This window comes from Drosophila pseudoobscura, chromosome 4 (assembly GCF_009870125.1).
Source record: "Drosophila pseudoobscura strain MV-25-SWS-2005 chromosome 4, UCI_Dpse_MV25, whole genome shotgun sequence".
NCBI classification, from domain to species: domain Eukaryota; kingdom Metazoa; phylum Arthropoda; class Insecta; order Diptera; family Drosophilidae; genus Drosophila; species Drosophila pseudoobscura.
In genome coordinates this window covers 23,205,703-23,231,192 of record NC_046681.1, presented here as the reverse complement: position 1 = coordinate 23,231,192, position 25,490 = coordinate 23,205,703, and the positions used below count along the sequence as shown (strand labels likewise).

The 25,490-nt window shown below is 45.0% G+C and overlaps 1 protein-coding gene across 2 annotated transcripts in view; it reads right to left on the bottom strand.

Moving 5' to 3' along the window:
• Snoo (Sno oncogene) overlaps positions 1-25,490 on the bottom strand; it is a 114,227-nt gene that overhangs the window by 24,773 nt on the left and 63,964 nt on the right. Inside the window, exon 2 of one of the 2 annotated variants that reach the window (XM_033379436.1) lies at positions 5,784-5,861. The exons of the other annotated variant lie outside the window; for it this stretch is intronic. Coding sequence (XP_033235327.1) covers positions 5,784-5,861 — 78 coding nt within the window. The remainder of the gene's footprint in view (positions 1-5,783; positions 5,862-25,490) is intronic. 2 annotated transcript variants of the gene reach the window in all.

The following is a 25,490-nucleotide window of genomic DNA, read 5'->3' as shown; positions in this document are numbered from 1 at the left end:
ACCCCAAAAAAAAAAAAGAAAAAACTGAACCAAACTCGATTCCCGAAGCCGCGACCATCCATCCGCAGACGGGGATTGTGAAAAACAAAAGACAAACAATTCCGGGAATGGCATTGAGCCAAATCCCAAAAAACTAAAGCCAGACATAGACTTCTACTACAAAGCTGTCCCCCTCCCCCAATCCGCCTCTCATTCTGCAACCCTTTTGCCATGTTTTCTTGTATCTGTCTGTCTGTCTTCCTGTCTGTCGGCGGATGGCGGAATGCCGAATGCTGAGCCAGCGAAAACAACAAATTCCTAGGCGAAAGACATCCAAATGGTTTTATTTCCACTTCTTTTGTTGACGCTGCTTCGATAGGTACGGAAATAATTGGTTTGTGGAGGAGTTCCGAACCCTAGATGGAGCGGGGGAAGGTATATGAAGAGTTTAAAAGGTTTTTACACCGAAAAATGTGAATTTTCTAGAAGAAATAGATTTCTTTAAGGTATGTACCTACTATTGGAAATATTTGTAACTTGAAACTGTATTCAAACTAATATGGGATGTTGATGAAATGTACATATTTGTATGCAACCTTATAAGAAAAACTCTATCTGAATCTGAATCTCATCCCAGATACAATTTCATATTAAATCTTAGTTACAATTTCTATAAGCCATATAGATTTCTCATATGATTCATACGATAAATGATTATACGTACATATTGATGGTTATATGTATATGTATGTATGTGTGTGTACTATGAGATCCCAAATACCATACCAATGCTCCCAAATTAAAATAAAAGTTTGGGAAACCAATTCTCTTATTATGAATCTTGGCGCCAAGAGTTTCTCTAACAAAAAGTTGTGCTCGTATAACACTCAACATTGTAGCATCCGTCCATCCATTCCCCCTCAACAACCACAAACATTGTATCATTTCCTTCAGTTCAGTTCTTAATTCCACAAGTAATTCCCACATGTGTAAAACGTTGAGAATTATCCCCTCATACAATGTTGGGAAAAAGTTCTCATATTTTCGGATTGTGTGCGTTTCCCGGAACGCACGTGTGCCCAAAAACTATGAACAAACTAAGGATAGGATTCCGTTTCATATCACGTGGCATTCCAGGGGTCGTCTGTCAGCGAGAGAGAGAGAGGGGGCAAGGTGGAATCGTATCGGATCTCCAGACTTTGCTCATTTGCAAATTAAAAGCGCCGCCGTCTGAGGGGGAGGAGGTGGGGGTAAGGCGAGGCGAGGCACTGGCTAAAAGCGTCGACGTTGACAGAGAGTCACACAAAGCTGACAGCGGGGCAGATTGACCATATACCCAATCCCCAAGCCCCTCCTCGCTGCTGCTGATGCCTGTTGCATGTGCGTCGTCGTCTCTGATGTTGTCGCTGCTCATTCATCACGTCGCAAAACTGAGGCTTAGACCTAGACGAATGCCATGCCGCCCCTCTCTCTCGTTGCACTGTACGCTGTGTGTGGTCTTCGATACGTTCTCACTTCAGTATTTCTGTCACTGCTCTCTGACGCTGCCTTTGGATACACTTTTTGGCGAGGAAGTACCTTGACTTTGAGCAGTGGGGTGCGATGGAACAAAGGAAGTAGCAGTATTGCATGCTCTGTAGGGTATTGTAAGCTTCGTCTATCCCGAGGTTAGCTTTTCTCTCGTCTTTGTCGCTTGCCAAACGGCAGACAGACACGACGCGTAAAAACGCCAACGTCGTCACACGCTGGGAACAGAGGAACAGCAGAGGCACCGGCAGAGGAGCAGGCAGAGGGAAGAGCAGAGGAATCGGCGGAGGAGCAGACAGAGGGAAGAGTCAGCATCAGCAGTGGGAAAAAAGTGTGAATTAGAAAATGCACTCTCAATGCTTAAATGGACCGCTGCTGATAACGACAAAAAAAGACTAGAGAAGAGAGGGAAGTCCGGCAGATTCCGGACCACACAAGTTGCAATAATGTCTGGGCGGCGACGACGAATCAATCTTGGGACCGTTTGTCACTGTCATGGGGATGGATGGTTGGTCGGGGGCACGAGACGGAGAGGCAGGAGTAGTAGAGGAAGCAAAAGCTGCAGCAGCTGAATCAACAGCAACATTGTTGCCGCAACATAAATTCAATATCCTCCAACGTTATATGCACGCAAAGTTTCATATACAATTCGCCCATGGGGGCCACGGGCCAACATTGTTGCTGCATTTGTATGCTCACTCTCTCGCTCTTTCGTGTACAGTGTGCAGTCTTTCGCTCGTTTGCACTCTCTCTCTTTCTCAATTTGTACGCTTCATCAATAAAAATAACTTTGAAAGCGACAGCGCTGCGCAGGCAGAGAGCAGAGGAGCAGAGGAGGAGAGTGGATCGAAGCAAAGAGGAAGCGGTGCAGAGACAGTGTGCTGGAGGGGATCAAAAGAGAAGAGAGCGTAGCGAGCGAGCGAGGCAGACAAACTGTCTCGTATGGAAGCTGGCGGCATATTTGTGTGGGCTGGAAATGGATTGGAATGGGAAATGCGCATGGGAATGGGGAAGGGGGGATGGATGGTCGGCTGAATATGCTGCGTATGTATGCGGGGTATGCGCGAGGTCAATATAAAGTCACGCTTGAGGCATGCCCATGCATGCCAGAGCAGGGGTTGTACAGTAAAACCTCAACTGAAAGATCGTTGAATTTAGGTCTCTTCTATTTTGACTTTTTTCCCCTATCCCTTTCCCTATCTCACACACTTAACCCCCTAGTCGCCTTCTCCACAATTAACCCCCCACATATGTGGATATGTCTGGTAGAGTGGGAGGGGGAGAGTGCCAACACCCACAATGAAAACAAAAACGGAATAAAACCCCCAACTTCGCTCCAATTACACAGCCGAACTTCAAGCGAAGCCCGCGCGACATGACCAGACCAGACCAGACCAGGGTAGGGCGTGGCATTGTCCAGAGTCGGCTCCATGTCTTTGATGCTGATTGAAGTTGTCAGTCCGTGAGGCACTGTGGCAGTGCCGCGCCGCCTTGAAGCGCGAGCGACACGTAATATAAACAAAATACAAAAAAAACTTTTGCGCCAAAAAGAAAGGAATACGAAAAGGCCTATCGAGTAGGAGTGGAGGAGGGCTGGTAAGGAGCATGTGGGGGCGGTGGTAAGCAGGCCAAAAAAAAAAAAAAAAAAAAGAAAAAACACAAAGGCATGCGAAATGGGCATGTCAGTCATGAAGTACGTCAGTCATGAAGTCCGGCAGTCCGTCAGTCCGTTCGTCTGTCAGTCACTCAGAGACCCCGCGCCAGACCCAATCCCGTCCGTCTGTTTGTCCGTCACTCAACGTTCGTTTGGTTGGGTTGTGGAGCGGACACTGCCCAGGGACCATGCCTCCTTCCCCACGCCTACAACTCCGTCAACGCCCAGGCAACCCCCCACCCAAACACTCCCCCACACCACACTCCTCCACTCCTTCTCTTTACCTTTTATTTTGGCATGCACAAAGCGCAAAAAGGCAAACAAAAGAGCTTTGAGCTTTTCACTGTGTATGTGTGTATGTCTGTGTGTGTGTGTGTGTGTGTGTGTGTGTTTGAGGAGTGCTCACTGTACTTTGGTAATTCAATATGAGATGGCCCCCAATCCCCACCAACCGCGCACGCTGTGGCCAAAACAAAAGACCAACGGCCCAGGGGTCGAACTTCACTTTGAGCCCTTTTTGAGCATCGCCTCTCCTCAGCAGGCAGCAGTAGGGGAGGGAGGGGGGTTGATGAATGCATTTAAAAATCTGTTTTGTGTTCAAAGGACTCTGAGGTACTGCGAGTGACTGACTGTGGAGTGGAATAACCAATTTAATGATTAATTTAAATTGAATAAAAAGTCGTGGAGTTCAATGACTTTTAAGTGCTGAAAGCAAACTATCGATAAAAGATAACAGAACAAAAGCTATTGATAAGAAACATCGATGTATTGGTGAGCAGTTCTGTCAATGTGGTATGTGTTCTATGATATTCATGAATTTGTAGTTTGATTTTGCTGTTAAATAATCGACACTGATTAATTATCGATACATGGGGGAATATTTATAAATGTACTCGTACGTGTAAATTAATTTAAAGTTCATATCGTAAGTAAAATCATAAAATGCAATTCGAATTTCAATGAAAAGTTGAGATCGATTACCAAATCGATATCTTGACGAACTACTCATTAGAATACTAATCGAAAACAGGTTAAGCTATCTTGATCCATATGTTCATAAATATGAAAATATATATATCTAGCATTCCATTAAAAAACCTGGCTGTGTGCAAAAATCGGTTTTTCAATTCTAAAAATATTCGATTTCATCTCGACTTTTGCTTATTTCATGACTTGTCAATCAAGGACATTACCGATTCGATTGACATTCAGCTCCAAGTTCATCCAACCGTCACCTCCCTCCCCCTCTCGCACCTCAAGCCAGCACCAGCACCAGCAACCATCCACATCCACATACATTATTCAACGCCAGAGATGAAAAGTTATTCCCCAATCTCTGCAACAAAGTTGACGGATAACCAGATACAGATACGAGTACGACTTCGAGTACGAGTTCGAGATATGTATATGACAGCAGTGGCAAAGGCAAAAACAGGGGCAGAGGCAGAGGCAGGGGCAGGGGCACAACAACAACGATTGCGGGTGGCAATGGATTTCGTTGAAGGGAAAAACCTTTCGTGATGCACTCGCTTTTGGCAGCATTTAATTTGACAGAAATCGAGGCGGAAAGGAGAGGAAGTTGTGTGCTGTGTTGCCACTGCGGTAAGTAAACAGAGACATTATCGTGGCAGCAGCACTAGCAGCAGCTGCAGAAGAACGAGGCAACACAGTGGCTGTCGTAAGTTAGTGGCACCACTTGCTGGGAAGACACTACACTGAGAGAAAACAAACAACTTCCGACAGAAGAAGAGTTTTTCCTGAATTTTCTTTCAACATAAATGTTTAACAAGGATCATCAGATATTTCCATATTACTTTTGAAAGTCTTCATACGATTTACTATATGAAAGAGTGTGTTTGGAATGAAGGAACCATTCCCCCTCAACTTCCTTTTTTTCGCAGTGTCAGAGGAGCCACCTCCCTCCGTGGCGCAATTGCAAGTTGCAAGTTGAAGCTTCCATATTTGGCAACACACACAGAGTATTTGGCGCGGAGCAATTAAAATTACAAAAAGCATTTAAGACTCGGCTTCGTTTGTTGTCTGGTCTGTCGGTGTCGGTGTCTCTCTGAAGAACAGAACACGGGCTCTGCTCTCCTCTGCTGCTACTGCGGCTGCTGCGACTGCGACTGCACACGATTATTTTCCATTTAATTAATTTATAGCAAAACTTTTGCCAGAACAAAAGCAACAACATCATCATCCATCCATCCATCCATCCAACATGAACCACATGAAAATATAATTGCTTGAGGCACGATGCCGCATTTTGATGTAAATGCCTCAAGTCGTTAGCGGAGACGCGAGACGGATACGGGAGACTCTCGTCTCGTCTTGGCATCAGTTTCAATTTCAGTTTCCATTTCAATTTCAGTTTCAGCTGCAGTTCCAGTTTCAGTAACAGACGGCAGCCAGTCGTCAGTCGGAGACAACAAACGGACGGCCCCGCAGACTCGAAGATGGCGGGAGCCTCGTTATGACAGCGACAGTGACTCGGAGATGACGCGTGGGTCACACCCCCACCCCCACCCCCGCCCACACCCACCAGTAACCACGGAGCCGAGACCGAACCCCGTCCCGTTCCGTCTTTGGTGATAATTAGACAACGTTTTTACATGCAACTTACTACAGGTGATGCCCATTTGCAGTGACCTTCAATGCGAGTGCTGCTGCCGCCACAGAGACATAGACAGATTTTGCATACCTGCAATGAAAAACAAAAAGATGGAGATATGGTTTGCACATTAGTCACAAGAATTGGCATTGGCATTTCGAATACTTAGTACTATGGAGATCTGGAAACTACTTATCAAGCCATCATTTGCGACTTGCCAATCATTCGTAATTGGCATTCGTTTGGGTCTGGGCAAAACGATTTTCTGGCTTTTCTGTGGGGTAACGCGAAATAGGGAGTACTCTTTGAATGCTAGATAGGGATTAGGAATTAGGGACTAAAGGGTCTTATAAATAATTGGTTATGTCGTACTTGACTGGGTATAAATTACAGATGATCGGATTGGATACAGAACAAAATGGTTCTGAAAGATTGAAAAGAAATCGGACTAAAGTTGAGAAGAGATTTGAGTAGCGGATTATTTATTTGATGGTACTAGAAATCTGTATAGTGATATGTACCACAGATATAGAAATATGAGAGATATATACAAGAAGTTCTTCAAGAAAATCTGAATAGAATTTGAATAATTCTAGAGATTGAGAATGTATTAGAAATATGAAGAAGTAAGGGAATAAGTAAAGGAAGATAGGAATAATGAGATCAGAATGCAGATGGGACTTCAGATCTCCGATTGGAAGCAATTATTATTCTTATATATAGTAGAATATATCATATAAGTATCTATCAGATATGTATGGTATCAGCATTAAATCACAGCAATTTTCAAGTGGCATATGTGAGATCTTCATTTCCCACTCGAGATCTCTCCCCTTTTAAACTCTCCACTCTATCGTATTCCTTAGCGAAACACTTGAACATTATTATAGCACCCTCTTAAAAGTTAAAGTACATAATTTTGTTTGAAAAATAATTCAACATTGAGTCAAAATTGGACCTCCCCTCATGCCGCACAACACACAGAAAAAAGCGGTAAAAAATCAACTACACGCCCCAAAAACAATCAGAACCAATTAACCGAAAATTGAACAATCGAGCAATGAGCAATGGGGCATGAGGCATGAGGCATGGGGCACGGGACTCTAGGGGCAATGGTTTTGGGAGCTCGAAGCAAAGGGGCGACTTGGAGGAGATCGAAGCTAATTGCCAATCGACAGAATGTTAACCCAGACAGTTTGACGACGAGGCAGCCACAGCCAGAGTCGCAGTCGCAGCCACACACAGCATGCGGCATGGGGCAGTGGCTCATTTTGCATGCAACTCTGACTAATTTATGTGCGGATTGGAGTCTTGGGCAGCGGCTTGTGGCAGGGACTTGCGACTCCAAATGCCTGACCTCGTCGCATTGCCCACTTAGAGTGCAACTTCGACTTCGACTCGGACTCGGACTGCGATTCCGCCTGCCACTTCGACTTCCACTGCGACTTCGCGGTGGTGGACTGCAGTCAATGCCACACGCGGGGGACTAGGGGGGAAGGGGACTGGGGGATCTGCCCCTCGTTGCGCTTGAGCGCTTTTCTTGGCTTTCGGTTTTTTCTTTGGGTTTCCTGCTGGGGCTGCCACATGAGCTCTGGCTCTGTCTGTGCCTTTAAGCTTTGAGGCGTGGGTGTCGTTTGTTGGGTTTGGTCTTCGTGCTCTCTAACTGTTTTTGCGCTGCTCGTGCCAACAATGCTAGCCGCAAAAAAAAGCCACAAAAATATAAGTACAAATGGGTATGCGACTGAGGAATACCCTCGGTAATTAGATTTATAATTTGTAGAAAAGATTAGTAGAAGAATATATGGACTTTTTAGTCCATCCAAAGTGGCAGAAGGATCTCTTTTGGAAGCCATTAAAATATATCGAAAAATATCACTCCACCAAATATGAACTTCATATCTTTAAGACTATGGATGTGACATCTGTTCCATAGCTGGATTTCCATCTGTTATAGTCATCCAATTTATATAATTTCCATCAAATATAAGTTTTATATCGATCTCCATTACAGATATAGATACATGCAATAAATACTTTATAAGTTCCGACTGTCACGAATGAAATCTACCTTCTGTTCTCCAAAGTACACGGTATCAACGAGAAAAACGAGAACTCGTAGACAATTATAATTTGACGTTTTGATTTGGCACTGGCACTGGTACTGGCAAATACATGTGGTACCAGGCGGGGGGAGGGGGGAAAGGGGTTTCGGGCTTTGACTTTATTTTAGCTTTGGTTTTGGCTTTGGTTTCTGGCCCGTTCGATTGTTTTTGTGGCCGCTGTTTCTCGTCGGCGGTTGCATATCCATGTCATTGACAGCTCCGAATATCTCCGAGTGTTTAACTATTTGTTTGTTTTCGTGCAACTTGGACACAGAAACAGACACTCACACACGGAGCAGAAAAAGGAATTATGTTTCAAGGTTCTACTTAGTGGCAGACACACACAGCAGGCAGGCAGCAGTCAGTCGTTGGTTTTGTTGTTGTGGGTGCCACATATTTGAGAGATGAAGTAATGAAATTCCCGAGATATAAATTATACAGAAAGAGTGGGGGGAAAATGGTTAAATAATGGGAATAATGGGAATGATCTTGAAAAGTTGTCCTGCAAAGTTGAAAAAAGTATCTCCCAAAAGATTAATTAATGAAAGAGATTCCATGAATATAACTTGTATCTATATCTGCTAGAATCAGAAAACATAAGTCCTAAAGAGCAATAATATTTCCTAGAAAGAGCTTACTTCTTTGGAGTTTCATTCGAATCAAGAAATTCTAAACAAAAGTTGTACCCAACTACGACCGAGTGGCCCTGCTGCATGACGCGCAACACTTGATAATTGCTTTCAATTTATAATTTATAAAGTATTCCATAAAAATCCCTTCTAAACCTCTGGCATTAGTCGCCACCTCTCAAACCCATATTCTCTGCCAAAAACTCTTTTGGTAATTATACATTTTGTATCTTTCAGTTCGCTGCTCATTCGCAGGAGTACAGGGAGGAGGCATCATTATTATTGGCCTATGTCCAACCCGGTAATAAACTCCCCGTTGACAGTTGCAAATGTTGCATGTGTCTCCATCCTCCATCCTCCATCCGCCCCGTGTTGCATATAGAAATTGTATTTTGTTCTGGGTTTTTGTATAAACTTCCGCATTTTGGGGGCGCGCTCATTCAAGAAGTCCATCGTCAGCGTCCCCTTGCTGCCCCCTTCGACATACATATGTATGTATGTTTGCTCTGCTTGCCACAGATTCGTTGCAAATGATAGAACTTGAGCCAATATTTACATATACTCGCACACAGCGGAGACACCCAGAACGAATGAGCGAACGACAGAACTGGGAGATGGGGCTAAAGAACCGAGAAAGAGAGATAGATCTTATGGAAACAACGGCAGAAAATTGTCTTATATTTGCGCTACGATTCCCTCCTTTCCCCTACCCCAAAAGAACAAGAGAGTGGGCAAAAGGGGGCTAAAGGGGGACATGGGTGAGACACAAGTCGTGTTACTGGCGGCTACTCCAAAACTCATTCCAAGAAATGAAAAATTATACCAAAGAGTTAATTTTTTGCTCTGGTTTTTTGTTGTTGTTTTCTTTTGGACACACTTTTTGAAAGGGTATTATCATTTGGAAGACATGTTTGTAGACAGAATTTGTAATCGAGTCTGGAGTCTATTTCTATGGAAAAAAAGTCCTGAGCTTTCAAGAATTTTACCTTGAATTTAGCTTAAGAACTTCTTTATCTTTTATCGGAAATTATATTTTATATTTCATAGTTAAAATTGGTTTTAATCCAAGAATATTAAATGTATAAAATGTTCCTAATGTAAATATTCTGAAACCATAATTTCCACCAAATCGTATGAAATTATTACTTTTGAAGGGTGCTTATTGTTTCGACTGTCAAGACATTACAACTTTCAGATTTTTCTTTTCATTTTCCGCTAGGAAAATAAGCTGGCAGCCATGAAAGCTGAAGGGGTAGGGGGTGGAGTTATGGGTGGGGTCTAGAGACAGCGACAGCCACACGATGGAGACGATGGAAGATGACGCGTACAAATGTGCGATTTAAATGAGGAACAGGAGCAGCAGCAGGAGCAGAAACAGGAAGGAGTCTTGCCCCAAACGGAGCCTAGAGCTGCCATGTGTCATAGAGAATGAAAGAAAAAGAGAGTTGTAGAGTTGCAGAGCTGCGGAGACTTTGCAGAGAAATCAAGTCAGTAGCATGCCTCCGAGTGTTGCAATTAGCTGCAAACTGCAATCAGTTTTGCTTCAGAGAAGAAGCCTTCCTCAGGCGCACACACAAAAAGAGTTTTTCTTTCTTTCTTGCTGTCTTTCTTTCGGCTCCTACATCTCCATTAAAGCTGATGGCAGACGTTTTCCAGCTTTACCGCTTTTATTTTCTCTGTGTGTTTCTGTTCAGGTGCGTGACGTGACGTTCATTTCAATTGGACAGCGTCAGAGCGTCATTAGGGGCAGCCACGCCCCCAACCTGCCACATAACCTTGGCAGCCGCAACAACAAGAAAATGACAAATCTCACAGTTTTGCGCGCAAAAAACATCAAAACAAATGTTGCCGCCATCAGAGCCGAGAGCCCCGAGAGTCGCGAGAGCCCGACACTTGTCCAACACGCCAATCCCCCAAGCCGCAATCTCAATCATCGCACCGAACCACAACCGACAAGGCACGGAGGTACGGAGGTACCGTACCACACACTTGACCACATTCAAATCGAACTGCTGGCTTATTAATAATTATGACAATGCCTTCGAGAGCATGCTATTCTCAGGAATGTCACTGCAACAGCGACAGCGACAGCAGCAGCAAACCACAGCGGCAGCAACCAGCCACAATGGCGACGACGACTGCCCACGATCAAATCACTTTGGCCCTGCTGCCGGCCCCCCCTGCCACACTGAGAGAAACTCAAATATAAGGTTAACATGATGGAACGATATACAGAGATATCAGATATAGAAAGAAAATGATGGCTATACCCAAAAAATGATACTGGATCGAGTAATGGAGCAAATGGGTGAATTGTAGAAGACAAATAAATGAAGATAATACTTCGAATTATTGAATCAAGTCTTTTACAAAAGACAACGAAGATGATGAGATATTGAGCTGTGTTTCACTCCCGTATCGTAGTATTAATCAATATAAAATCAAGTAAATCTTCAATGATTCTTAAAGCACAAACTTCTCTCATAGTTCCCCTCCAAAGTTAATAATAATTTCCATCACTTTTCCACCCACATTTTCCACGAGTGTAACCCGCAGCGGGTTTGCAACTCTGAGGCAGTGGCAGTGGCAGAGTGGCACTGGCGATTGTCACACGACCACGAGAGAAAGAGACTCCAAGATACTCGAGTACAATAAGCTTTTGCCGCAGTCTGTCGCCGTTGCACGTTGCACGTTGACCGCTTTTGATCGTGACCACCATTGTGGTTGCCGCCTCGTAAACACGCCAAGAGAGAGAGCCCCCGCCCCCCCTCCACCTCCTCCGGCCAGTAGACCCCGGAGCGACCCCAAGATCTGGCCAAGTTTATGCGACAATGCATTTATAAAGTTTTCAACGCTTATTTACGATCTGATCGTCGCGCCTCCGCCACACAGACACCGCCCCCGCATTCACTCACTTATCGATTGAAGATCTCTCTCCTCCTCTTTCCCTTTCTGTCCCTCCTTTATATCTTTGTATCTTGGTATCTCTATCTCTAATGCCAGGCGGTAGAGGCGGTAGAGGCGCTCAGGCAAGACGCCGCTTAAGCTCTGTTCATCGTCGAGCCAGTGAAGCCATGCTTGACCCTTTATGCAGGGGTTTCCCTCTTTCCCTTTGCCCCGACTGCTGTCAAAATGTCTGTGGATGATGCACTTCCTCCTCCTGCTGCTGCTGCACCCCCTCCTCTGGAGGGTTAGAAGGGAATGTTAAGTGAAGTGCGTGAGGGCGAAATTGCTTTATGATCACAGAAAATTAGCATTTCAGCGATAAGAAAGACACAGGAAAGGGCTTTAGCAGAAAGAAAGGGTTATTTAGATGAAAGAATGATATGGAAATTGAACTCAAGTCGAGCATAAAGCAAAGGGTTCTTTGGGGGAAAGGTTAATCCTAACTTTGGTAGATATCAAATGATTAAAAAGTGATCTTCCACTGAATTAAAACGGTATTCCAACTTCAAGGAAGTAACCATTTAAGATACACCATGATCTGAAGATATAGATAGAAAGATACAACAAAGTACTTTACATAAGTATTTAAAAGTGTTCTTTTGAAATAAGGTTAAAGACCGACCGATCAGCGCTGCTGCATGACGCGTGAAACGCATAACTGAATGAAAATTGATCAGAATGGAGCTAAAACATCCAGAAAGTTTTCTTTGTACCATTAGAAATTAGTTTTGCTTAATCTATAGATGGCTTACTACATATTTCAAGAGTTATTTGAGTCTACTTGGGATTTGGGGGTACTGTAACCCTCTAGCTGCTTCGATTGGATGATTGAAAAGCCTATCATTGTCTTGCTATGATGCTTAATTTGATCCCAATTTTAGGGAGCATCAAACCACAAGGCACCTGTCATCGGCCTTAGAGCCTTCGCTTGTACGATTCTTGGAAAAATACCTAAAAATGGAATACACAAACATTTGGACTTTCCATCATTACAGAATGTTTATCTGCAATTCGAAGACATAAAAGCCTTTAGGTTATTATTATATTAGGTTATTATTATATGCCATAGAATTATTATTCAATGTCTATATGATTTCTCCTTTTGCTACCGCCTTAAAGATTTCACTCTAAGATTTCTGTCAATTGATTAGAGATATCGTCGATACATTGCATTGTTCTTTCCAGTGTCCAGCACTTGATTGTTGGACGTCCACTTCCACAAAAGACTCCTAAGCGGCTTACGAGCGAAGGGGTCGGTGCTGCTGCTAGTCATTGGACAATGGCGGTGGTGGGGCTTAGAACTTGGAAGCCAACATGAATGAATGGCTAATTAAAATTGCCAACCAGCTCTCTGTCTCTGCTTCTTTGCTGATAAACGGGGGAGTTGTACTAGTTGGGAGTGGCTGTGGCAGCCCCCAAGTGAACAACTTAATTAATGTTATTTATCGATGCGGAATATCTGCACTCTGCACTCCTGCAGCTGAAGCCCCACCCCGAAGGCAGTCTGTCCACCCAGTAAATCATTTGACCATGCGGAAATGCTAATTAAAGTAAATAATAAAAGGCGACTCTTAGGCCAGCAATTGCAGGCGAGTTGCAGTTGCAGAGGCCTCTAAATCGAAGAAGAATCCCAATCCTCCATCCTCCCTCCTCCCTCCCCCCCAGGCCCCAAGCAGGGCGACAGGCGGTGGCGGCCTGTGTCTGTGATTAGCCAGAGAACAGTAATTTTCCTGGCGACGACGACGACGACGACATGGTCGTGGAATGGGAGCTGGAGCTGTACCTCAAGCTGGTAGCTGGACCATTCACCTGCTCTCATCATTAGACGGGGCGTGTCCTTGAGCCTGCGGCATCTTCTGTAGCGCTTTTTTGTACCAGCATCGCCAATGCAGCGCCCTGCCATAATGAACTGCCATTGTCGTGTGTTGAACTCTAAAGAACCAACTGAAAAGAAGGCTACACTGTAAAAAACAGAAAACACACATACTTCTAGTGGGGTTTTTTTGGATCTTCTAGGATACGCGTCATGCGGCTGCTCTCTTTGGTTGGTTTATATAGGAATGATTGCATGGGAGCTTAAATAATTAAAATCGCCTAGGGGTCGATTGGTCAGTGTTGCTTAGGATTGTATTTAAAACGGTTCCATTTTCTATAAAATTATTTTCTTCTAGTGCATCCTGTCGTTCACCCATTAAAGCTATAGGCGTGGAGACCCCACTAGGGTGGAGTGGGCTGAAGAACTAGACTGGAGCTGGGGTTGAGGCTGTGCAGGAATGAGTGGGGAGGCCGTTCAAATTTGAATGCCGCCTTGGCGCCCAGAAAAGCTGGCGGCGGCGCGTGGCGTGGCGTGGCATGGCGCTCGGGAAAATGCAAAGGAACGAAGGCTGAGGCTGCAAAAAACCCCGGCGCCAATCTCCTAAGTAGACAGACAATTTTGTATTGGCCTTAACGGAGATACTGAACTCCTCCCCTTCTCCTTCTCCTTCTCTCTCTTTCTTCCTCTCTCTACTCTACTCTTTCTCTGTAGACTACTCTTTCTCTTTGGAACGGAAATCGCCTGTCAATTTGGTTTTCTACCAAGGAATTGTCGTGGCTCTGCGATCAGGTTAGTGGCTGCTGGCGACTCTTGTGGCAAGTGGCACTGGCTGTGGCAGTGGCAGTGGCAGGAAACGCGAATTGGGTTTCTGTTGATCTGTTGATCCGATTGAGGATTCCTAAGCCTGACACTTTTTGTTGTTGCAACATCGTGTGAAAATCTGCAGCGAACTTCCTGTTTTTCTTAATTAAAAATTAAACAGAAATGAGGAAAAGATATGGAAACATATTTGCTGTAAGTTCTCTGAAGGGGTTTTCTAATTAAAATAATTCATTATTTCTGGCAGAAGATGTGGCCTTTCTTCAGGACATTGCTATCATTACTGGGTCCAGTGATCCCTCGATGGCCGATGATTATCAGGTCAAGGCTCCAGCTATGGCTCTGGCTCTGGCTCTGGATCTTTCCCTGTAATTAGTTTTCATTGCAAATATAACGAAGTGGAGTGCTTTCAGATCGTTCTACAAATTAGCCCTTGGAGGCAGGAGTCCATTCGATAGGCGACCGCTAATCCGCACCTTGCCCGAACGTTGAACAAGGAAGTAAAACACACTCCTCTCTCTGGCATGGAGTCGAGTCGAGTCGAGTGGAGTCGAGTCGAGTCGGCTCTTTTCCCCATTTAATACTTGGCAATTTAATATGAAATTGTCGGGCAACTTTGGGCCGCCTTTAGACCTGAGACTCTGGACTCCAACGACTCTAGACTCTCGACTACGTACCTACCAGAAGACTCCTCTATTTTGCTTCTTTCAGGGTGCTGATAGCCTTGTCTAAGTGCTGCCATCAGTGGAGGTTCGCCTCTCCTTCTGCTGCTGCTGCCAGTGCTGCTGCCAGTGCTGCTTCTGCTGCTGTCGATGATGTTGTTGCCACTGCAAGTGCAACTGTTAGTGCAACTGCAACTGCAACTACCGAATGGCAGCGAGGCAGCCAGGCAGCCAGGCAACAGGCGACTTGCAACAACAACTGCTGCTGCCTACTTTAGCTCGCCAGATAATTTCAATCATTAATTTTGATTATGAACAAGCGTGGCCCCTGCCACAACGAAGGCAGGGGTTGCCACAGCAGGAGAGGAGTGGACATGGGGCATAGGGTGGTTGTGCCACGCACGAGCTCTTGAAAACATTGATAGAACAAACAGTGGGGCAAAGGAGCAAAGCAAGAAAAAGCCCATTTCTGCCTTTTGTTTTGATCGATGAAAAACCTTGCCAATTTCAACCTATCTTTAAATTTTCTGAATAGAAGGAAAATTGAAGACTTTTTCCATTGAAATATATAAGCTTTTGTCGACTTTTGCTTAATTTTCAAACCACTGTCTCTCTGGTTTCGTAGCCGAGACCGAGACCGCTTTGCCATCGAAATGAGTTCATAAAAACCAAAGAGGCGGAGGCCAAAGATGATGCGGCATGGGGCAGGAGGCAACGAGGCAAACAGTGGTGCTGGGGCAGTAGAGTGGTTTAGCAGCAGATGTGTGTGGGGCGGTGGTGGCTGCCACTTCTGCTCCTTCTTCAGCTGCTGCTGCTGCTGCTGCTGCTGGATGCTCGTTTGCAAGTGAACGACACATCGTTGCTACCAGGCAATGATGCAGCAACGGCATGGGGCACAGTCTGTGGGGTGGCATCTGAGGTGGGGGGCAGTGCCAGTCCATTGAGGCACTCGTTCACTTTGTATTGGGGCAGGCCACAGCCACTGCCACAGCCACAGCCAAAGCTAGAGAGAGATGCTGATAAGTTCGGCCGGTTCTATGCTTTTTTTTTTACTGTCGTATATTTCTCTTTTTTTTTACTATTTTTTTACTCTTTCTGGGGGTATTATGAGATAAGAAGGTACTTGCGATCCCAAAGGATACAATTTCCTTTAATTATCATATAAACTTGGTTTTTTCAGGTGCAACAGCCATAGAAATTTGATGAAAGATCTTTCTATTTGGTGAAGGAAACCTCGAAGATTGTAGCACTATATATCACAGAATTTCCATAGGAAGTACACAACAAAAAAACAAGATTTTGTTGAGAAAATCATCCATCAAATTCGAAATTGGTTAATCGAAGAAATTATCGTTCGTGAAGGTAGTTTTTTTTGGGAAGAAGTTACAGTTTCCAAGATATTCCCAATCAGAACTCCCCAACACAGTAGTTTCTACACACAACTTACATATTTTTTCCTTTTTTCTCCAATATATCATATATCTCTCTATATATACCATCTACATCTATCTATATATCTGCATCTTCTAGATAGAGTAATTCCTTAAGGGCATCCAAGGCGTCGGTTCTCCCCTAATCTCGCCTTTCATTTCTTGTTTTTACTATTTTTTCTACTATTTCTTTCTTTTTTTTTATATCTTTCCTGGTTTTATTTTCTGTCCAGCGATGAGGCGGCACCACGAAGTGAACAGGTGCCGTGCCTCAGTCTGGGTCTCTGGTGGGGCTCTGGGGCTCTGGGGTTCTGCGATGTGGGGTCTGGGGTGCCTCTGCAATCGATACATTTATTGCTGTTGTGCCCCCCCATACGCTCTCTGCGTTCGCCAGCAACAAAACAGCACGCATTGGCATCATGCCGTTGCTGCCACTGCCACTTGTGTCTGGTCTGTTCTCTGGTCACTGGGGGTCTGGGGGGAATGGAGTGCTGTGTTGTGCTGTACTGTACTCTTTCTGCCATCCAAAGGTCGACTGTTTTTGCGGGCTCTTATCAGTGGAGAGCTCTTCGATTGATTGTTTTTGTTTACAGCACCCAGGCACCAGGCAGCACGCAAATTGCTTAGGTGACTGATAAGGCGGTGGTACTCTCTCGTACCCACCACTCTCCCCTCCTCTTCCGCCGTTCCTCCCTTCCCTCCCCGATTCTCTGCTCTATCTCTCAAGCAGAGACTTTATCAACTAGAAAAAAAAACTACAACAGTGGAACCTCAAAAATTTATTGATTCCTTGGGTCGTCGGTTACACTCCTTCCTCACTCTCTCTTTAGCTTCTGTCTCCCTAACCTCTCTCCCTCTCTCTCTCTCTTTCGCTCATTGTTATCTTTGATGGAACGTTTTAAGTAGCGGTTTCTTCTCCACTCCCCACTGCCCACTCCACTCCCCCCGCTCTTCTGTAACCCCTTGGGCCATTTGAAGATTTTTGTCTGCTTTATTATAGAAATTTGTTGTAATTCACTGAGAGGCCACTTAAGATAAATCGCCAGAGATTGGTGGGTGGGGGAGATGAGAGTATGGAAGAACAAGAGGGGGGAAGGGGACAGGCGTGGCCAGTGGCTGATGCTACTGAAGTAGCCGCTGACATCGAGAAGAGGATGGGGCCACAGAGCCTTACAGATTAGAAGGAATAAGAAATTGACAGGGAAGAGAAAGAGAGATCAGATCGGACTAGGGATTGGTAGGAAGAGAATAGAGGATAGAGTATAGAGGAGGTAAGGGGAAGGGGATCAGACTAATAGGCAGAGACATATGTATTCTCTGTTCCTAACCCTTTCCCCCGGAGACACATTCGTCGAATGTTGCGATTGACATTTACTTTCTATACAAATTTCCCCTAAGCGAAAGGATGACACAAACAGAGAACATCAGGGGCACACGTGAGAGAAAGAAATGCAGAGAATTGTATACGGAAGAAATTCTTGGGAAATTTAGACAGAAAAAAAAATGAAGGAGAGGAGAGAGAAGCCCTGAAAGAGATAGTAGAAACCTTTTACATAAAAAGAACTTTTTGCAAAACTTTCTTTGTAAAAATTTAAAATCTAAGAAAAAGTTTGTTCCCGTGAGAAAATCGACCGAGAGAGAGAGACAAAGGACAACAAAAGAAAAGGTTCCGCACTCACTCGCTGATGGAGAAAACCGCCTCTCGGGGACATCCTGTCAACATCACCCACCAACCCCTACTACCACCCTCAACACCCCGCCCATCCGCTACCCCCTGAAGAAACAAATTAAAATTTGCCAAAAGATTAAGAGAAAGAGAATACGAAGGGAAGGCAGCAAGGGAAGAAGGAATGCAAAAAACACTCAACAAAAAATAAGGAAAAAGGAAGGGAAGCCCCAACTAAAGACAAAGATTCCCCCAAGAGCCAGGAGACACAACAAAAGAGAGAGAAAAATGATGATTACCCAAAGGTAATGCTGATGAATGTAAAAAAGAGAGAAGAAAACGGAGAGAGAGGAAGACAGAGTGAGAGAGAGGGAGAGAGGCTCAGACAAAATGAAAATTCATCTTCAAGCAGATGAAAATGGAACGGAAGTGGGCGTTGGACAGGGGGCGTTGGACACCACAGTGAGAATCAGAGTCAGAGTCAGAGTCGAGTCGAGTCGAGAGCAAAGGAAGCGCGAAAACAGTTGCCACAAATGGAAATGGAAATGAGAGCACGAACAGCAGCAGCAGCAGCAGCCACCAGCGAATGAAGAGAAGGAGTGTGGCAAGTAGCATGCAACAGAAGGAGTGCACACAGAGTGTACGAGTACGAGTGGCATGCAAATGTAAAGTCAAGTCAAGAATAATACCAGAACGTACAGTCAGGCCTTCGGTAGCGGAGATTCGAATACTCTTAGGGATATGGTCTTCCTGTGAAGAAAGGTGGAAGTGCATACGTCTAAGAGGCTCCAAACCTCCCACTAAACCAACCGAGGGGCGATGCTGGAAAACATGCAAGACGTACAAACGAATAGTGGTGTGAAATGCCTATAATGTAGGCCTTCTTAAGTAACTCCATCTCTGTCAAGATCTAATTAAAATTATACATATAATACACATTGGAAGGGTATATAACTACGAGAGAGGAAGCAGCAGCAAAGAAGCAGCACAAAAGGAGGCGGCAGTAGAGCAAACCGAATGGAAACGACAGACAGACAATCAGACAGGCTTGAGAGAGTGAGCGGGGATAGACAGACAGACATCTACAGTGGAAAATGGAGAGAAAAGCTAAGCAAAAAAGGCAGCCAGCAGTAGGAGGAGGAGGTGGAGTCCTCCTAGTCGGTGGAACAGCAGCAACAGAAGCAGCAGATGCTGTGGCAGACGTTGTGGCAGACGTGGATACATTGCCAAAGCAACAGAGAACGAGTGAGGAGGGTTTCGGAAGGGGGTGTGGGTAAGGCAAACTTTAGCCCAAAGAAAGCCTGACTGACAACGGAAACAGCTGAAGTTGAAGGAAGTTTTTGGCGGCAGGCAGAGGAAGAGGTGGAGCAGAGCCCAGAAGGAGTAGTACAGGGAACACCATCTTGGAGGACAACAAAAAACCAAAACAGGACTGTGGACCAGAGACCCTTCCAGCGAGCTCTCACTGTAAGGATACCCCCAGCAACAGATTTTCCGCCGATGCTTGAAGGACCTTTCCTTCGTCTCCTACACAATTTTCCAATGATTTGGGATGGCAGCAGCCCCACAAACGAACCGAAAACAAAACGAGAAAAACGAAAGAAAAACAAAAACCAAAGTAAAAGAATCGTCGAAGAAAACGAAAAGAATAGACGAAGAATAGGAAGCAGAACAACAACAAAAACAACAAAAGGAAAGCCACCGCCGCATGTTAGAAAGAAAGTTTTTCCTTCTTTCGGCCGGGGCTTTGGGGAAAACTTTTGACGCTGAAGAAAAGAAAAACTTTAACAAAGAGAGAGAGAGAGGGAGAGAGAGCAAAATGTTGAAATGCGGTTGCCTTGCAAAACGCCTCCCCATCCCCATCCCCATCTCCATCCATTCCTACTATTCTCTGTCGCTTCGCATCCCCTACTTCCCCCTGGGTTTTCCCTATTTTCCCCCGTGACTGCTTCTGCTGCTTTCCCTCATTGTTGTGACATTGCAATAAAAAGCAATTAGAGAGGAGCCAAATTGTCAAGGGTCTTTTCGTTCTTTCCACATTCAAATATTGTTTTTCGTTCTTCTGCCTTCCTTTTTTGAGGGTCTATTCCTGGGGGAGTTTTCCTCATCAATGGCGCAATGATTATTGCTTAAAGTTTGCTGAGAAATGCCGAGCTATTACCTACCCAATTGTTCAAAAAGGAGAGCTCCTCTAACTAATCAAAACACATACATTTTTCAATATTTCCCAAAAGTTCTTTCAAGTTTTCAATGGGCCTCTAAGAATACTCGTTTTATTTGGAAAAAGTCAAGAATGTGGTACTATAAAATCATATTAAAAATCGACAATTATACTAGAGTACAAGAATAACAGCGGCAAAGGAGTTCCTGTGCCTCGAAAAAAACGTTCCGAAATGGTTTTTAAGCATTTTTTGTGTTTTTTTTTCCGTTTTTCATAAAAGCTATCTTTTGGATAAACATAATCTTCTCTGGTTACTCCCCAGAGAAACCAGAAATCATAGACATATCTTTTGAATATTTATACATTTTCCTGGAATCAGAATCACAGATCCATAATCTATATCTACCGTCTGTAACATTTTCCTGCTTATCTCTCATCTCTTTTGTTTTTGTTTCTCCCCTCCAGCATTCTCTCATTAATCTCTTATCCCTTTAGTCCGTTCGCATCTCTCTCTCTCTCTTTCTCCCTGGCCTCTACTCTTTGTTTTTACCATCATTTATTCCTCAAATGGTTTTGCACTCGCAATCGGAGACTCGTTGGCAACTTTATCGTAAACTAAAGCAGTGGCATCTGCCCCATGATCCCTTTTCTCTTGGGGTGGCAGGGTGGGGAAGGGTGGTGGCAACCAGCGAGCCGTGCAGCAGCGGCAGCGTAGGACCCCGAGTCTATTTCGTGGAATTACTTTCATTGCATGGCATTTTCAAGTGTGTGTGTGTCTCTTACTCTTTCAGTCCGTGTGTGTGTGTGTGTGTGTTGTCTTTCTCTCCCTCTATGTGTCTGTGTGTGCTTGTTGTCTCTCTCTCCGTCTATGTGTGTGTGTGTGCTGTGGAAGGGTTTGGGGCACGGATGGGGCGCGCAGTAACTCAAGAGTCCTTGAGCGTCTGATTTTGTGTATAGACGTGGACGGTATTTGTTTTGCCGAGTGGCAGAAACTGCACGGCAAAAGGGGGCGAAGGGAGGCAGGGACGGAAGAGGGTAGGAGTGGAAAGGGGTAGCTTGAGGGAATGTACCACTCTGTGCCCAAAAAAAAAAAAACTAGTGCGAAAAAGCTGAAGCAAGGAGCAAAGCAGACAGACGTCGACAGTCTCTATATCTTGGCCACTGCCATCCACCCACTCTTTCACTCTACTTTTCGCCCCTCCCTTTCCCTGCTTTCCCTCCATCCTTTCCGTGTCCATTTCCAACCCTTCTTTCCCCCCCATTTTCCTGCACTGCACTGTGCAAATGCATTTTAAGTTTAAACAAAAGTCCACAAAAAAAAAACGAAGAAAACGAAGGAAAAGTAAAGAAAAAGTCAGTGAGAAATGTTTACAAGTGCCAGGCGAAGGCCTCCCTTTTAGAGAAAACAGAGCGAGAAGTGGGGGAGAAGGGGAGGGGCCTTGTAAGCTTCTAGACTCCTGTGAAGGACTTTCCGCTGGCAGTCGAGTCTAGTTTTTGGTGTTTAAGCGCTAATGAGGAGCCCAAGCGGCCTCCGAGAAGTCGAGAGATCTAATGCCTCTACGTCTCTCCCCCTCTATTTGCTGATGAGTCCTCCCCCTGATGAATCCTGCCACGCTCTCCATTTTCCTGATGATTAATGCAGTCACATGTCGTCCTCAGGCCTCCGAGTCGCGCGTTCTCGTGTCATTGTCATACAGCAAACAACAGCACGGGCCAGGGCATTCAGAGACTGCCACTCAAAATCAGGATTTCAATGTGACTTTGTTGCCAGGGAATCCAGCAGTAGGCAGAGATGATGCCACATTAGAAGGAAAAAGCTCTCCGTAGAGTCGAGTAGTCAAAGATGATGCCACAAGAGATTATACCGAATGGCAGGGGGGCGCACCATTCAGCCACTGAGATTCTCTGAGGTTTCCTTTCGTGCAAATGTTTCGGTGAAGTGAAATGGAAATGAAATGTGAAAAACGTGCCCCAGGACAAGGAGTTTTCCTACTAGTTTTTTTTTCCTCCTTTCAGCGCCCCTCCTCTGCACACTTACACTAATTTGCAGTCAGGGCCGAAACGAAGGAGTTTGCGGGGGCTTAGGGTGCTCTTCCCTCTCATAACTTCAGTTGCTATGTCGCTGCTTAGGCACTGGATTTGGGACCAAAGAAGCAATTGACAAACGCCCACAGGGAAGGAGGTGCGGGTGCCACAAGCAGGGGATTAAAGCTGAGACCTACTACCATGGGCATGCCCATGGCCCATGGCCCACCCCTTAATGGCCTTCGAAAAAGGGAATACTTGATAATATTAAGCATACGCCACCGTGTGTTCCATTGAGTAAATATTAAAGGTAAGCACGCCACACGCCCCCCACCACCGCCGTCATAGGTAGGTGTCCTTGAAGCGTCACGTCACCTGAAACACACCTTCACCCTCCCTCAATGCCTCCACAATGTTTATTCCCCCTTGCGCCCTTCATCTCTGGGGGTGTACTTTCTTTGCCTTTTGGTCTTCACTTTCCTTACTATTTTTTGGTCTATATTCTCTTTAATTTCGTCTTACTTTCTCCTCCAATTTTGGCTAGACTTTAAAGCCTTTAAACTTCAGCAAACAATTATCCATAAATAAGCGTACAAGAGAGGGGGGGAAGCTATAGATAGTTAATCAATAAAATCCCAAAAACACACACAGCAAGAGAGGGAGAAAGAGAGAACAGGAGATGTAGGGAGCTGCACAAAAAGGATAAACACGCGCCGGCACTTTTTCAGGAGAGAGAGATAGAGAGAGAGTCCCAGAGGTAAAGGAGGAGGTGTAGGGCGTTTCACAAAATTGGTAAGACAACACCGCTGTGGCTCGTACGCCCGTGTTATTGCCAGACCAAGGTATATTTAAAGGAAGGAAGGGCCAAAAACTAACCCTAAACCTACTTTTCTACTAATTCGGAATGGTTTCTGCCTCGACGCGTGGCACGACATCAAGATATTCGATACCCAGAATGATCCTCAAAACGGGAGTTGCTAAACGGGCTGAAAACGCAAAAGTAAGTGAAAGCCGGAGCCTGCCTGAATATTGTATGGGTTCGGAAATTTACCTTCTATTTCTCTACCTTGGAACATAGCCAGCCCTGCCTTTCGTTGCTCCGCTGTAGGCCTCTCCCATGGCCTTACACATGGAAAGGCAAACAAATTTAATTTACTGCCGGCAAAACAATTCTGCCACGTGTAAAACTCAGCAGCAGGAGTGGAGCACGTGCGAGAGAGAGAGATAGAGTAGAGTGGAAGTTGGAGCCGAGCAGGAGAGTCGAGTGGCGGAGAAGGAGGAGAAGGAGGTTGAAGGTGTGGCAGGAATAAGTCGCGTCGTTTCCCAGACACGTACCCAAAAGTTATGTAACACGTGTCTGTGTTTCTGTATGTGCGTGTGAGTGTTTGTGTGTGGCATTGTCTGCCAGGGGAAAGCGCCGTTGAGCAGTAAACATGCAAAAGCTCATTGAATATGCAAATTATGCCAAAAATTTCCCAAGAACTCAAGACGAGGCAGCCAGAAGAGGCTGACTGACAGAGGGACAGACAGATAGACAGGAAAGAAGGAAAGAGATGGTTTCAGCAAAGAAAGGGGGAGAGATAAAGATAGAGATAGAGACAGTGGGTAGGTCTTCGAGATAGACAGACAGATGTCAGACAGTCAGGGCAGGCAGGCATGGCAGGCAGCCCGAGAACAACGACAGGCGACGGGAGCGACATCCTTGATTAGTAGTAGCGAAAAGTGGCAAGAGCAAGGGATGGAGGATTAATGGGGCTGGCATGCAGGAGACATGCCACAGACACACAGAGCAGAGTGAAAGCCAAAAGGGATAATGTTAATGTTCAGCATAATCAAGGAGACAACCGCAAAAGGCAGCCCAGCAGCCGCTTTCTCCATCTCTCACTCTCCCTCTCCCTCTATCTGTACCTCTTTCTCTGTATGTATGTGGGTGTTCTCCCTCTTCTGTATGTGTGTGTGTGCATTTTCCACTTGAGAAGAAGTTCGTGCGAGAAGTTAAGCCAAACTTTTGACACTTTCCTCTGCTCTCCACTCCTTTTGCCTTTCGCTGGGCATTTCCCTGGAGGAAAATTCTGCTAGTGGTTTGGGAAAAACGTGACAAAGTCCCAGAAAACTGCCTCAACCGCAGCAGCAACAGAAGCAACCCCTTTCAAGTGGCAGCACAAATGGGGCACCCCCGCCCCGCTTAAGTATGCTTTAATTTATGATCTGCAATTGAAAGTCGAACAGGAAATGGGATTTGCACAGAGAGAAAGAGAGAGGAGCTTTTGAGGAGATTTAGATGATTGATTCCATTGAAAATTGTCATATATTTATAGAAAATGTGTAGATTTCCATTTTCAATTGCAACACACAACACAGCGCACACACACACACACATTCATAGTGCCACAAGCAGCTGCTGTTTCTTTAAGCATTGCAGCAAATATAGAAAATATATATAGAGAAATATGTAGGATGTATGTGGAAGTGTGCCTTGCAACACCCGCGCCCCAGGGGGAATCACACGGAGAGGTACATAGAGGGAGCGGGAGGGAGGGAGTGGAGGAGTGACCCGCATGGCAACGTTGGGAGAAAATATGAGACGCACATGGCATATAAATTCCCCAAGCTTAGACATCGACGGCAAAGCAGGGAAAAAGGAAAAACTACATGGGAAACCAAAAAGGAACAAATAAATAAAAAAAAAGGAATAAACTTAGGGAAAGAAGAGAAGAGGAGAAACGAAAAGAAAAACCAAAACTAACACGAAGGAAGAATAAGCAAAGAAAAGAAAAACAAAAAGTCGTAGGAGGAACACGTCTAGCAGACAAAAGCAACAACAAAAAATATACAAAAAAAATAAGAAAGAAAAAATAGTAAAAAAAAAAGAACTTAAAAAAAGGAAAAAGAGAAAAATGGAAAGGAAAAGAATAAAAAAAAGCAGAAAGAACAAAAAAAAAGGAAAAAGCAGAAAGCACACGAGCCCCAAACAACAGCTGGGGCGAGGAGAAAAGGCCAGGAGAAGCGACAGAGAGAGAGAGAGAGCGAAGGATGGGAGTAAAGGATGGGGAAAAAACCTTTGCGCACAATGCGGGCCACATTGAGGACGACCAAAAGCAGCAGCTGCGGCAGCACCAAAAACCAGCAAAACCCCACAACCCCCCAAAAGACACCCACCCCACCTCCACAGCAAAACCCCCACCATCCTCCACCCAGCTTCGCCCCCTCCACCGCCCCTTCAAAGCAGCACAAAACAAAAATTCAACGAACCAAAAATCCACAGGCACTGCCGCTGCTGCCGCTGTCTCGGCGGCTGCTGTGCTCGACAGTAACGAAATGAATGAAAAACTGCTCCAGCTGTACATATACATACATACACACACTAACACAGGGAAAACCTCTCTGCTATATAGAAAGAAGAAGCCTGAAAAGTGCGCGCCAAAAAAACCAAAAAAAAAAGAAGGAAACCCAAAAGAGTGGG